General features: G+C 33.3%; 2 protein-coding genes across 2 annotated transcripts in view; one reads left to right on the plus strand and one right to left on the minus strand.

The window, feature by feature from the left end:
* The window catches only part of LOC137630609 (cap-specific mRNA (nucleoside-2'-O-)-methyltransferase 2-like), a 353518-nt gene that overhangs the window by 298686 nt on the left and 39832 nt on the right, over window positions 1–15000 (minus strand). The gene's annotated exons all lie outside the window — the stretch shown is intronic.
* The window catches only part of CCAP (Crustacean cardioactive peptide), a 48837-nt gene that overhangs the window by 20943 nt on the left and 12894 nt on the right, over window positions 1–15000 (plus strand). The window contains exon 2 of the mRNA XM_068361615.1: window positions 14399–14509. Within this exon, the coding sequence (XP_068217716.1) occupies window positions 14408–14509 (102 nt within the window). The 5' untranslated portion in view covers window positions 14399–14407. The remainder of the gene's footprint in view (window positions 1–14398; window positions 14510–15000) is intronic.

Raw genomic sequence — 15000 nt, forward strand, 5'->3', positions numbered from 1 at the left:
GCCTACTAAAACTAATAACGTTAAGGATGAGATATATATAAATAAAGTCTACCTATGATTAATTTTATTTTATATCAGAACCTAAAGTTCTTAATTGTAGCTACGAACTTTCAATAAAAAATTTAATTTGGCGATTTAACTTTCAGAGATTTTTCAAAGCATCCCTTCATTAATTTCTAAAAGGGTTCTCTATTCCCATTTGATCTTTATAACTATCTAGATACATCAAATAGCATTTCATATCATTACAGTAACAGTAAAGGAAAAAATATCTTAAATTTCACCTCGTTTTTACATAACTATCGAAGATCACCATTTTGCAATTGACTGCATTCCATAGGTATTTCATATCACCATTTTTCCTTTATCTCACTCTCGAAAGACTGGCATCTGTCCTAGCTGTCAAGCGTCACTAACTTCGTTGCGTAATAAAAAACATGCAAATATGACCGCACGCTGACACATTCACTGAAGCGGATAAAATCTTATTTAATATTCGACCTTTCTTGACAATCTGCTGGACATATTTCCTATTTTAATAATTCTTCCTCTTCATGTTCAATCGCCTTTTTTGTTATCCAGTTCCCAAGTGAACAAGATGTCATCCGAGTATCGTCAGATGGATATTACAGAACTTGGATAAAATATGAGGTTTGAAGCAAGGTATTCTTAGAAGCAGCGTCTTAAATTTCTTCACGACAACTAAGATCTGTACGCATTGTTTGGTGGGATTATCAAAACGTCATCATACCATTTCTGATGATACTTAAAAATACCAGGGTATATACAGTCAAATGGACAACTATTTATGACAAATGGGATTCTATTCGTGATAAAATCTATAATGGACGGATTTTTATTTACGGATTCAATAATCCTTTCATGTATTTCAAAAGAAGGGCAGTGAGTTCCTGGCATTTCGTTAATTTCTTTAAATTGAAGGTACTTCTAAACATGTTTTAGGTGACTGAATTTCTATCCTACCAGACCAGTGTTAACTTCACCGTACAAGTGATTGTGTACCGTTGAGATTGTCAGGCTAAATTGATCTCACTAAATCTTTTAGAGAATTGTCGAGGTTTTGGGGTGAGGTAAACCAAGTCACGAAAAAAACAAAAAACAAAAAACACACACATTCGAAAAAGCGTTTTCATATTCTTCGAAGATGAAGTCAATACTTTAATTATTGTTATTTTCATTCAAATTATCTTGTGCTTCAAAATAGTAAACAAAGGCTCGTTACCACTGATTGACGTCAAATATTTTCCCATTTGGGTGACTTACTTCATTATGAGAGTCTCATTTCCGGTGGTCTTCATTTGAGAAATTACATTGTGACAGGCAAAGGCTTTTTCTCGCTGAAGACAAAGAGAAATATATATCGTTGTTTTCTTTTTAAATATTGTCATTGTTTTTCAATGTAAATAAAAATATGATATTCGTTAATGCCTTCCTAACCTCCACTATACATGCAAACTTATATACAAAGGGGAGTACATAAATGCATTCATACTCCACACACACATTCACAAACAAATATATACATATAAATATATATATGTATGTATATATATATATATATATATATATATATATATATATATATATATATATATATATATATATATATATATATGTGTGTGTGTGTGTGTGTGTATACATAAATAAATAAATTATATATATATGTATATATATTTATATCTATCTATCTATATATATATATATATATATATATATATATATATATATATATATATATATATATATATATATAGACAGCTTGAAAAATATACATAATTGCATATTTAAGTACATATGAATAGATATATATAATTCCCACATATAACATTTGATACTGCTAAGCCTTGCCAAGCACAAGAGTGAAGAAGGGAAGCAAATGACAGGAGTAGCCAGTTATTAATAGGCGGACTTGCAGTACGTCCTCCAAGTTTGATCTTAATAGAAGGAAAGGAAAAACCTTCTCTCTCTCTCTCTCTCTCTCTCTCTCTCTCTCTCTCTCTCTCTCTCTCTCTCTCTCTCTCTCTCTCTCTGTGAAGCCTTCAAAAGCAGAATGAAGGCTTTACTTGAAGATTTCGAGAAAATATATAATTTCTAGGATATTTTACGATAAGGGAGTTTAATAACCACATTGACATCACATGCAATATTATGCAACAGGTGCAAATCTGATATTCCGTCAGGTGGCCCTTCCCACTATTCTTGGTCAACACACTTATGGCATTGCAAATGCGTAAATGCGTATCATAATGTCCAATTTGAGACATTGAAAAGTGAAAAATATAAAATGAAAGGATTCTATAACTCCTATTTCATTGTTTTCTAATATTTTCCTCAAATGAAAAATATATAAATATTTATAAAAGGTCATTAGTCAATATGAAGCAACTGACTGTATAATTAGCGTTCATATTCAGCTATCTCATCATCTATTTTGATCAGATCCTTTTACGAAAAAAGAACGGAATGAATAAATAAATGTGAATAGAATACGAAGGTAATGAATGATGACATCACATTGATATCTCACTCAATCAACAATGAAATAGTCGAGAAAAATAAAGGGGGTAATTTATCTTTGAAAATAATCAAGGACTAATTAGACATTCAAGACTTGAAAATATCTTTAAAAAATGGTTAGACTTAAGGTGCTTTCAACTGACCTCAGCATTTTACTTTAATGAAGAAGGATTAATGTTGAAATAATAGACTGTTTATTCTTGTTGAATACGAAATCACTGAAATGGGATTACGACACATTTCTTGAACAACGAGAAATTACACTATAACAGCCATATCTGAGATTAGTATATATACTTTAACAATTTCAGACATGGCTGTTTTTATAAACACACACTCTTGAAACGTATATTTACACACATACATTGATTTCTAGCCTCTAGTAAAACACTTGCTCTTAAATTTGTACGGAAAAATTGTCCTGTGCGAAACATTAATAATAGTAATGATTTTTAAGGTTGATATAAATTGGAAGATTGGCCAAGAGAACAAATAAATAAGTATTAAAACTAAAATCGTATAGCATAAGTCAAAGAGTTAGCATCAAAATATCCTTGCAAAAAATGTAGAAAAATATCATTCTTATCTTTTAACAAACATCTTTCAATATTAATAATATCAGTAATAATAATATCAATGACATATATTACCTTCCACAGGGATTGTGGTATAAGATTTACCCCTTTGAAACTTCTTGTCAACTATCAACTATCTATGATCAACAATGCAAAGAAATATAATTTTGCCTCTTCATTAAGAATCACTGAATAACTGATATAATGATAAACAGGCAAAGAGACTGAAGAGTTTATCCTCTTAATAATAACAAATAGCAAAATCATTAGCAATAATTATTATCGTCAGGTTCTTTTTTGTTCTCAAAAAAGTATTCCGAAATACTGACCGCGTAAAAACTTACTTAAAAGAAGGAGATAATAAAATATATGTGAAGTAATATAAGCAATATAATCATACTCAAAAGCTTAATCTCAAATGGCAATGACTCTAAGAGACAAAACATTCCAAATAAATACAAGAATTACACAAAGAATTTAGACAGACTGTGACCTTTGATTGTAATTTACACAATGAAAATGCGCAGCGAAGACTCGAAACTCATCTGCTTCTCGAATCACAAGTAAAATAAATTGTAGCCTGTCAGGGATTCGTAACCGTTTCTCTGCCGCCTGTGGGCGAATTAATGCGAGACCTTAATTCTCCATAGCTCAAACACGAGAAGGGTCATTAAACACTGTCTTATATGGATGTCGTAGACTGGGGCTGCTGTGAAACGGCATTTCAAAGAGAATTTCATAAGAGATTTTCAACCTGAAACTCTAAAATGGGGTGGTGTAAATAGTAATGTACGGTTATCTCTCTCTCTCTCTCTCTCTCTCTCTCTCTCTCTCTCTCTCTCTCTCTCTCTCTCTCTCTCTCTCTCTCTCTCTCTCTCTATATATATATATATATATATATATATATATATATATATATATATGATAAGAAGCTTCTGAAAAATCTCAGGACTCTTAGCATCGAACTTGCTATTTTCAGTTGTACTGTAGAAGCTATTATTACCGTTATTGTTCATCTTGAAATTGATATAACTGATTTTATTGGTATAAGCAATTCTAGCAGGGGTCCAAAGCAACCTTGAAGATTCATATCTTAATCAGTCAAAAGAAACGGCCTTTCCTTGCGTAACAAGATAAAGAACCAAATGTATTATCTAATTGCGTAGATTAGAAAGATGGAATTTTCAATCACAAACCTCTAATTCATTTTAGCATAAACCCGTCTGAAGTACGCACTGACGCGTTACCACAACTTCGTTGTAACATTCAGCATCCTAAAACCAAACATTGCACCAAATAGACAGTGTCCTTTATCTACTTAAAATCCAGCGACCTTACGAGTGACATGAGCTGATCTATAAACATATTGGTCATTTAGTGTCAACACTGATGGCAAGAAGCTATATGGCGTCATAGGTAGTATCCACGTAAATTTCTAAATATAGCATTAAGTTCAATTCGCCTTCCACAAAAGCTACATTTTCTACGGTATGTAGAAAGAGATTAGTTCATCAAAACTTTAACACGGCTCCACAAGGCACTGGAGACTTGGAAGACCCAGGCCTACATGTCTAAGGACTATGAAGCGTGAAGTAGGAGATGATGACTGGAGAAGTAGTGAATTAAAAGCTCAAGATAGAAACGACTGGCGAAATATAACCAAGACCCATTGTGTTAATAGGCATCGGAGAAGATGATGATGATGATGTAAGTTGATCGACCACTTCTTTATACAAAAATAAAATGTTTTTAAAACAAAATAAAATGACTTCCTGTTCAAGGGGGAAACTTAAACTGAAAACTGAAACATCATTGCAAACAGGTCATTTGAAATATACTTCAATGATGGTATAGGAACCCATTTTGGAAAGACACGAATGACGCAAGTACAAGTGAAATTGAATTCGATTTCAAGAATTTCGACCTTAGGACCTAACATTGGGGCCGGAAGGACCATTCAACGCCGTGGTGGAAACAAATGAAGCACAAACAGCACAAACAGATAAAACACAAGACTAAAAAGTGGGTGCCCAAGATTCTTCCATTACCCTTTCTTAGGTCTACCGTCATGCACGACACTGTCTCTTGTGGGATACAGGAGATCACATACTTGCGATTATTAAATAAAATATGACGTAATAGATTATTTTTATTATGACTTCCAAAACATCATATCTTCCAGTATCTCTACTGACTGAGCATTTAAAAAAAGAAAAAAAAAATTCAATAAAAGAAATATTAACACATTATCTTCTCATCCGTAAGTCGTTTGTCATTATTAGAGGTACTTCCTCCAATCGTGTTACCGAGACCCTTTTCCTACTCTAGCATCCGTAAAGAATCATTCCTTCCAAAATACCAATTTCACATTATAAACCCTAAAGTTCACACACTGTAAATTATGATTTCCTTTTGCCCTCTTCACTGTTGTCAGGAATATACGGTCTTTCATATTCGGAAACAGATATAATTCTAAGTAAGGCTTTTGAAGGTAAAAAATACTATTTAAACCAAGACTTTTTACAGTGTTTTTATAACTGGGAGAAGTTGGATTTTTCCTATTTTTGGTTTAAATTAAGATAAAAAACAATTTTCGATTGTGTTTAAATCCAACTAAGCTAGAAGCATGAAAAAATTAATCTAACTAAAAAATTGATAATCAGTGTAGCTTGCGTGCACATATTCAAAATAGGTCATGAATTAAATTAAGTATAAACTTCTTTCAAGTCGAGTTTACACTTCTTTTCAACGAAAAGTATTAGATAAAACATTCTAAATGAAAATTCTCTCTCTCTCTCTCTCTCTCTCTCTCTCTCTCTCTCTCTCTCTCTCTCTCTCTCAGAAAAGAATTCTTTTATTATTGGGTTGGCCAAGACACAAGCCACCCGTTGAGATAATATCGCTAAAGAGTTATTAAGATACTTTGACTATCAAGATAGTACTACATTGGATCCTTCAATGGTTAGAGCTCATTTTTCCTTTGCCTACACATACACAGACTAGTTAGGCATATTCTTTACACATTCTCCTCTTTCCTAACACACCTGACTCCACTAAGATAAAAGAAAATTCTTCTTCACTCAAGGAGTTAACTACACAGTTAAAAATTCGCCGTAAAAATATAAAACTCCTGGAATAAATAATGCCAGGCATTTACCGTTATAAAAACGGATATATTGACGTAAAGGAGTGATATTACGGCCACCAATCCGTAAAAGATAATAACAAAGTAGGGTAAAATTACGGTCGTCTGTGTTTCACTGAAATACGGCTGAAAACAGTATATTTTTACGGAGAATTTCCGATTAAAATTACTGTTTTTTTTATCAGTGTACTGCACTGAAATTATTCAGTAGCTACTTTCTACTTGGTAAGGGTACAAGAGACTTCAGCTTTGATAAACAGCTCTTCTAGGAGGACACTCCAATATCAAACAATTGTTCTTGTAGTCTTGAGTATTGCTATAGCCTCTATACCATAGTCTTCCACTGTCTTGGGTAAGAGTTCTGCTTGAGGGTACACTCAGGCACACTATTCTATCTTCTTATTTCTTTTCTAAACTAGGGTTGTAGCTTAGCTAATAATAATAATAATAATAATAATAATAATAATAATAATAATAATAATAATAATAATAATAATAATAATCGCAATCGCAGTTTTCAAAATATTACTTCATTAGATAGGTTGATCCTATCTGTCAGATCCATAATTTTACATTCCTAAAGATAATACAGATGAATACCCATAAAAACTACGGTCCATCCTTGTTCAGAATAGAGGAAGTACCAAAATAAATGTATATTTTATGGGAAAATCTAAATCAACTTTCATACTAGGATTGGTGAGATAAAACTATTGCTGTAATGGATAATTCCAGTGTAAATTTTGACATATGAATTTTCAACATAATTTCCAAGGTGACCAAAAACATTAAAACAAGTAAAAAATGTTATATTCCAATACGATAAAAGTAAACGTGCCATAAAACATCATTCATTATTATATAAGAATTTCTTCCAAGGCAATAGCATAAGAAAACGTATTTTCAGCTACTATTCGACCAAAAATATATACAAAATTATAAGAATAACCAGAGAACGTGATTTTATATCCTTGCAGGAAAAAAATAATGAGTCCAGGTCGTGTTCTAACCCCCCACTGCGTCAACATACATCGGCACTCTGGCCACACCTTGGCTTACTCGACTCCCTCGAAGAATTCGAGAGCTTTTGTAGATATAAATACCGGTGTATCCTTTCTTTATTCTTTAGTGATTCTATCCACTGCGTCATTTTCTATTTTACTAGGAAATAGTAATTTATTTGGTCATTCTCAGTGCTGTATAATAATAGCATTAGCGAGGATAGTGTCATTCTAGAGATACCCAAATGAAAAGCGTCATTATTCAAGCGAACATAAAAGATAATCTTGATCGAAATTATATTGACATTGCCTTGCTTTTAACTTAATAGTCCTCAAATTTATGTGTGTGTTAGTGCATGCTATTTATGATTATAACGTTTTTTGCTTTGGATACTCAACTTCACTGCACTCAAGAGAGGCAGAATCTAGTCATGATTGTTTCCTTAGTTCTTCAGAGGATTACTTCTACTAAAATTTACAGTCATCACAGAATGATTCCAGTCACTATCTTAGCGGTTTGAAGGAAAAAAACATCAGGAATAAGGAGAAATAATATAAGCACGGCAATTGCAAAGCATTGCACAGCATAGACGCTCTTAACAGTACAAGATACAAATAGGATATTACGTTGATTAATGATCAACACTACCAGCTATGTATGCACAAGATTAACAGCGATCTAGGACATTTGAAAAAAAGAGTTATCAACAAGGGAGATAATCATGAATTTTGCGTGGAGATTCTTCATAATCTCCCTCAAGTTAATAACAGAACCTCAGTTTGCATGATAGAGACAATGCCTTTCAGGCTTGTGGTACCCTGTTGGAACCGTCCCTAGCTGTTGTACAGGAGTTCGAGACCCGCTCAGGCTTGTGAGTTTCTAGTAGTGTCTGCAACCTCACCATCCTTGTAAGCTAAAAATGGGCGGTTTGGGAGAGCCTATAGGTCTATCTGCTGAGTCATCACAGCCATTACCTAGCCCTCCCTGGTCCTAGTTTGATGGAGAAGGGGGTGCTCATAGATGCGGTCAGTCTCTAGGACATTGTCCTGTCCCTTGACTCTGCCATTCATAAACGTCCTTTAAATCTTTAAATATAACAAACCTTGGTTATGGCGTTTATTGTAATGAGATACTAGAAGCAGGGATAATATATAACTCTGAAATTTGAAAGGGAGGTTGATTGCAATAGACCATCATGTGATGCTATATTCCGTGTCGGATAAGTTGCCACGATAAAAAGCTCCACCCATTTTCACAGCCATCTAACTGATTGATTGATGTACCTCTTCTTGAGGATTTTTTTTTTTTTTGTAGTTTTGTAATTTTTATATTTTCCCTCAATAAATAACAGCCCATCGAATCTGAATTATTTTCCAACCTAAAAATAAGAAAAAATATTCTCATGAAATGACACCAGTGAAACGTAAAGCAACCAATGTATTAAGAATTTATCTAGATGTTTTGAAAAGAGGTGTGGATAAGGGAAGTCAAAGCCATGTAGTAACGAACATGCGAACAATTGTCAAGGTATTTTGACGAATGTTTCTCGACGACTGCAAATCTATACATGAGAAAAAGCTTCAAATTGTTAAATGTCTGTAGATTATTCTATATATATGTTTGGTACTTGCTCTTGTAATAGAATTTATACACAGCTTCACGTAGCTACGCCAACCTTTTCATATATATATATATATATATATATATATAGAGAGAGAGAGAGAGAGAGAGAGAGAGAGAGAGAGAGAGAGAGAGAGAGAGAGAGAGGCGTCCTCCCCATTCGAGAATCAAAAAAAAAGTGGAAAATAACTATGCCCTGTTAGATTTTACATCGACATTAAAATCATGTGTATAGCATTCAAACTTGAAAATTTTAAGAGCCTAAAAAACTGAAAATACATATGTAGACTAAATAATAATCTTCTAGCAAAATGAATCTACTTTCATAAAGAGTTATAGTCAATAGACGTAGTGAAATTGATACATATTCAGGCAATTTTGATAAACGTTGGTGACAAGTCATTTGTAAGGTTTTTCAGACTTTACAATCTCGATAAATATTAAGGTAAAAATGGAACGATAAAGAGATAAATTAGATAAATATTACGCTAAAAGAGGGAGAATAAAAATGCTAAATTAATTAAGCGAATAAATACATAGACATTACGTTGTTAAAAAATTAAAAATGCTTAATAGAAAAATATGAGAATAAAAATAGGTGAAGGGTTTATAGACATCAGAGGAGAATTTGTCAATAAACGGTTATTGGAAAAGTATAAATGTCAGTTTTTATAGGCAGATTTTCATAGCTTTAAAATACGAGAATTTCGGTGGATTAAGTCTTAAACTGTAAGGATTATGAGATTTGGCCATTACAATGGTCTTGTGAAATGTCCGGGATGCGTAGTTAGTTGCAAGACTTATAAATGTCCCTGAAAGTTTGAAAAGACTAACGAGTCTTTGAAAATTCTTGGAAGCTCAAAACAATTTGTGGAAATTCTGGGCTGCTTGGGAAAGCTATTGAAAACTGGAGAGCGTTTGTAAAACATAGCAAGTAATTATGAGAGGCCAAATATACTTGTTAAAGCTCTCAAGTGCTTTTGAAAGATTGCATGAATTGTAATGACTCATAAGTGTATATGAAAATTCTTGGATACACGTGGAGACTCTACATATGGCTAGATATGTTAATCAGGAAAAGAAAACCTTTTTGATTGTAATATTACTGATTAAAGGGATGGAAATATAAGTAGCCGAACAAAATCACTGACTTCCTTATTCTAAGCTTAAAGGTTTAAAGCGCACTCATAAATGACAGAGACAAGGGACAGCGACAATGACCTAGAGACGGACCATATATATACATATGATAAGCGCCCAAGCCCCCTCTCCATCCAAGCTAGGACTATGGAGGACTAGGCAATAGCTGCTGATGACTCAGCAGATAGACCTATTGGCTCCACCAAGCCCCATGCTTAGCTTACAATGATGGTGGTTGCAGACACTACAAGAAACTATCGCGCTTGAGCGGGACTCGAACCCCAGCCTGGCAAATCGGTGGTAGGTGGTATTTTTCTTATATATATATATATATATATATATATATATATATATAATGAAAACGTACCACCTCTCATCTAGTTTTCTATAAGTAAATGAAACTTCTCATAAAACCGGATATAAATTTTGTTGAGATACTTAAGAGAAACGTCGTTATTCTTGAAGCGAGAGAAGTCGCTTGCTTTCACGCTTTGTTGGCCGCTCACGCCAGACATTCAAGGTTTTACGGAGAGGAAATTTGGGATATGTTTCTAAGGCATTAGTTGTGCACAGTACAATTAGTCACGCTAATGAAACCTTTATCATTTATTATCATTATCATTATCACTAGCGAAGCTACAACCCTCGTTGGAAGACAAGATACTGTAAGCCCAATGGCTCCAACAGGGAAAAATAGCCCAGTGAGGAAAGGAAATAAAAAAATAAATAGACGATATAAGAAGTAATAAACAATCAAAATAAAATATTCTGAAAACAATAACAACATTAAAACAGATACTTCATATATGAACTATAAAAAGACTTATGTCAGCCTGTTCAACATAACATTTGCTGCAACTTTGAATTTTTGAAGATCTACTGATTCAACTACCTGATTAGGAAGATCATTTCACAACTTGGTCATAGCTGGAATAAAACTTCTAGAATACTATGTAGTATTGAGCCTCATGCTGGAGAAGGCCTGAATATTAGAATTAACTGCATGCCTAGTATTATGAACAGGATGGAACTGTCCGGGGAGATCTGAATGTCAAGGATGTTCAGAATTATAACGAACTAATTGAACGACGGTCCAGAGATTAATATCTAGATTTACATATAATAATAGCATAAATAATTATAAATTTAAAATAGTTACGAATGTCAACAAATGCCTAAAATTTTGAACCTTTTAACAAATAATAACGCTGAAACCTAAGCTTATTTGGTATATAACTTTATAAAATTGTGACAATCATAACACTGAAGCACGGAGAGTGAGCAAGACTTGTCAACTCAAGCTTATATGGTAAAGATTAAGACGAGTTGCTCCAGAACTTTCACTCTTTCATTCAGGTAAAAAAAAAATACAATCTTCGAGATTTCTGTCCACTCTTATTTCCTTTTCTTCTGCTTTCCCTGGTTTCGATTTGAACTGGGCTAAGTTAACACACTTGCTTGGTTAGCCTGTTTCATGTGTCTCGGTATTCATTACTTAAACAAAAAAATAAACTATTAAGTTATAAAATATACGTTTAAACCATCCCAAATCGTAAAACACAGGAAGATGTAATTTAATCTAAGATATTACAGCAAACACAGCAACTGAACACTTGATTACAATAAAAAGGAATTAAGTTAATACGAATTAAATCAAGAAAATCTAAAATCGCTAAATGACAATGAGTTGTCACAAGGATTGAGAGTAGAAACATATTTGCAATACAATTTCAGGTTTTGCAATTTCTAACTTGAATGAAAAGAAAATTACGTTATTTGCTCCGGGTAGTTAACAACTATGAGACCAATTTAAAAATTTATCCTATCTCTAAACTATTGTTTTTGAAAGCGTGAATTTTCTCAATCTTTACTACTTTACGGTATGGGGTTAGACCAGGAGAGAGAGAGAGAGAGAGAGAGAGAGAGAGAGAGAATTGTTATAAGACATCCTACCTTATTATTGAGAGAGAGAGAGAGAGAGAGAGAGAGAGAGAGAGAGTGCTCGTCAAAAGACCTGGAATATCACCTCTCCATGCCCCCAGCAAAGTCCCCTTTGGAAAGAGCTACGTCTAATGTCCCACGCAAGCATGGTCTACATTTCGTCGGTAATGGAAGCTAATGGTCTCCTTTGTTTGACGAAATGTTGCCACTAAAATAATGAATCCACGAGAACGTGACCCTTTAGGGAGAATACATCTAGAGACAGGAGAGCAAATTAAGATATAAAGCTCTTCTTTCATTTAAATTTTAAGGCTAAGAAACCTTGTAAAGTTCCTCTTAACCTTTCCTATTTTGATATTTATAACATGTACGCTTGTATCTATTTGTTGACTGGATCAAGAATATAGGATGCTGGGTTAGGAACCTAACCACAGGTTTGACTAGAAATCAGAAGGCAAGTGTATGGCAATACTATACAGTGTATATACAGTATATATATATATATATATATACACACACATACGCGCACACACACACACACACACACATATATATATATATATATATATGTATATATATATATATATACAAAAGAAAGATCACAGGAAAAAGAGAATAATACAAAGCGAATCTTGACTAGTTTCGTTTCTTTACATTTACAATAGTCCTCTTGAAGAAGTCAAAGATAAATTTGTAAAAATTCATCCTGTATTCTAATCTTTCCTCTGTTTTATTGTTGGCATCTGAGCTTCACGTGTCCCTGAGAGATTTACTCACGCCTATATGTGTGTATATATATATATATATATATATATGTATATATATTTATATATATATATATATATATATATACATTGCATAAAGACTTAAGCAACATTCATATTGCGTATTCTCATTAATGCACTTACAACGCCACAAGAAAGACTTATCGAGTTACCTATTTTTAAAAGAGCCTTGGAAAAGAAAGACTTTTACCTTAGATGTCATAATCTTCTTATTCCACCAACCCTGAATCGAGGAAATCACATTTCTCGTCCTGTATCCTTCTTCCCTTTCCTTTCTTCCTCGCTTTCTTCCAGAGTTTCTTCCTCGGCTGCGAGTGCTCGAGAGTTTTTTCTCCCCGTCGATAATTGTATTGCAAACATTCTGCAACACTGTTCTAAGGATAGATTTTAATCGAATTAATAGCGCAGGTAATCATAAACAGCACTATCTTTATTTACAGTAACAATGAAGCGAAATTAAACCGCTTCTGAAAAACCTTATAAGAGAGAGAGAGAGAGAGAGAGAGAGAGAGAGAGAACTGTTACAAGATATCCTACCTTATAATTAAGAGAGAGAGAGAGAGAGAGAGAGAGAGAGAGAGAGAGAGAGAGCCATAATTACATTAGGATATAAAATGAAAGAAAAGGACGTTTAGCTACGAAATTGGCTCTACTTTCGAGATAAGAACTTTTTATCTTCGTTCCCTCATTTACAGATCTGACAATCTAGCTCACCACAAAATATAATTCATGCATTTCCCGATACACATTTGCGATTATCTTCACCTTTTCCTCTTTCCAGACCCACCAGAATGTATTTGTAATTAATTCTCTTCACTTTTCCCTCTTTCCAGACCACCATAATGTATTTGTATTTAATTCTCTTCACTTTTTCTCTTTCCAGACCACCATAATGTATTTGTATTAATTCTCTTCACTTTTTCTCTTTCCAGACCACCAAAATGTATTTGTAATTAATTCTCTTCACTTTTTTTCTCTTTCCAGACCACCAGAATGTATTTGTGATTAATTCTCTTCACTTTTTTTTCTCTTTCCAGACCACCAGAATGTATTTGTAATTAATTCTCTTCACTTTTTTTCTCTTTCCAGACCACCAGAATGTATTTGTAATTAATTCTCTTCACTTTTTACTCTTTCCGGACCACCAAAATGTATTTGTAATTAATTCTCTTCACTTTTTTTCTCTTTCCAGACCACCAGAATGTATTTGTAATTCATTCTCTTCACTTTTTCTCTTTCCAGACCACCAGAATGTATTTGTAATTAATTCTCTTCACTTTTTCTCTTTCCAGACCACCAGAATGTATTTGTAATTAATTCTCTTCACTTTTTTTCTCTTTCAAGACCACCAGAATGTATTTGTAATTCATTCTCTTCACTTTTTACTCTTTCCAGACAACCAAAATGTATTTGTAATTCATTCTCTTCACCTTTTTTTCTCTTTCCAGGCCACCAGAATGTATTTGTATTTAATTCTCTTCACCTTTTTTTCTCTTTCCAGACCACCAGAATGTATTTGTAATTAATTCGCTTCACCTTTTCTCTTTCCAGACCACCAGAATGTATTTGTAACTAATTCTCTTCACTTTCTTCTCTTTCCAGACCACCAGAACGTATTTGTAATTAGTTCTCTTCTCTTTTTCTCTTTCCAGACCAACAGAATGTTCAACCAAAGCTTCAACGTTCGCAATAGCCTCTTGGCTGCTGTCCTTCTTCTCATCGTCATCGCGATGCAGACAACAGCATCACCTGTTGCTAAAAGGGTAAGATCCTTGCCATTGCTATTATTCTATTAAAGAGTTTAAACTCCTATTATATTATTCATAGTTTCTTGAAGTAAATCGTACGATCCCTGTTATCTAGTTATGATTTCAAAATGGCACAGTGCCTGATAATTATCTCATGTATTCAAAAAGACTTCATTCCTGTTATTACGTTTTAGTTTCTAAAAGAACCCGTTAAGAATTATTACTTCCACGATTTTTAAAGCGTTCAATCCTTCCTATCACTTCTAAGCCTTTTAAAATAACAGGATTACTGGTATTATTTTCACATCTAAAAAAGGGTACACTCTCTACTATTACCCTTGAGTCTTTTTAAAATTATACAATATTTTCCGTGTCATTACTTCCCAGGCCTTAAAAAAAATAAAAAATAAAAATATTATTTCTAAGTTTTTCAACTTGTATGGTCCTTGTATCACTTTTGAAATTTGAAAAGGGTACGATTCCTGTTATTGCACTTTTTATCTAAA

Source organism: Palaemon carinicauda, chromosome 38, assembly GCF_036898095.1.
Source record: "Palaemon carinicauda isolate YSFRI2023 chromosome 38, ASM3689809v2, whole genome shotgun sequence".
Classification (NCBI taxonomy): domain Eukaryota; kingdom Metazoa; phylum Arthropoda; class Malacostraca; order Decapoda; family Palaemonidae; genus Palaemon; species Palaemon carinicauda.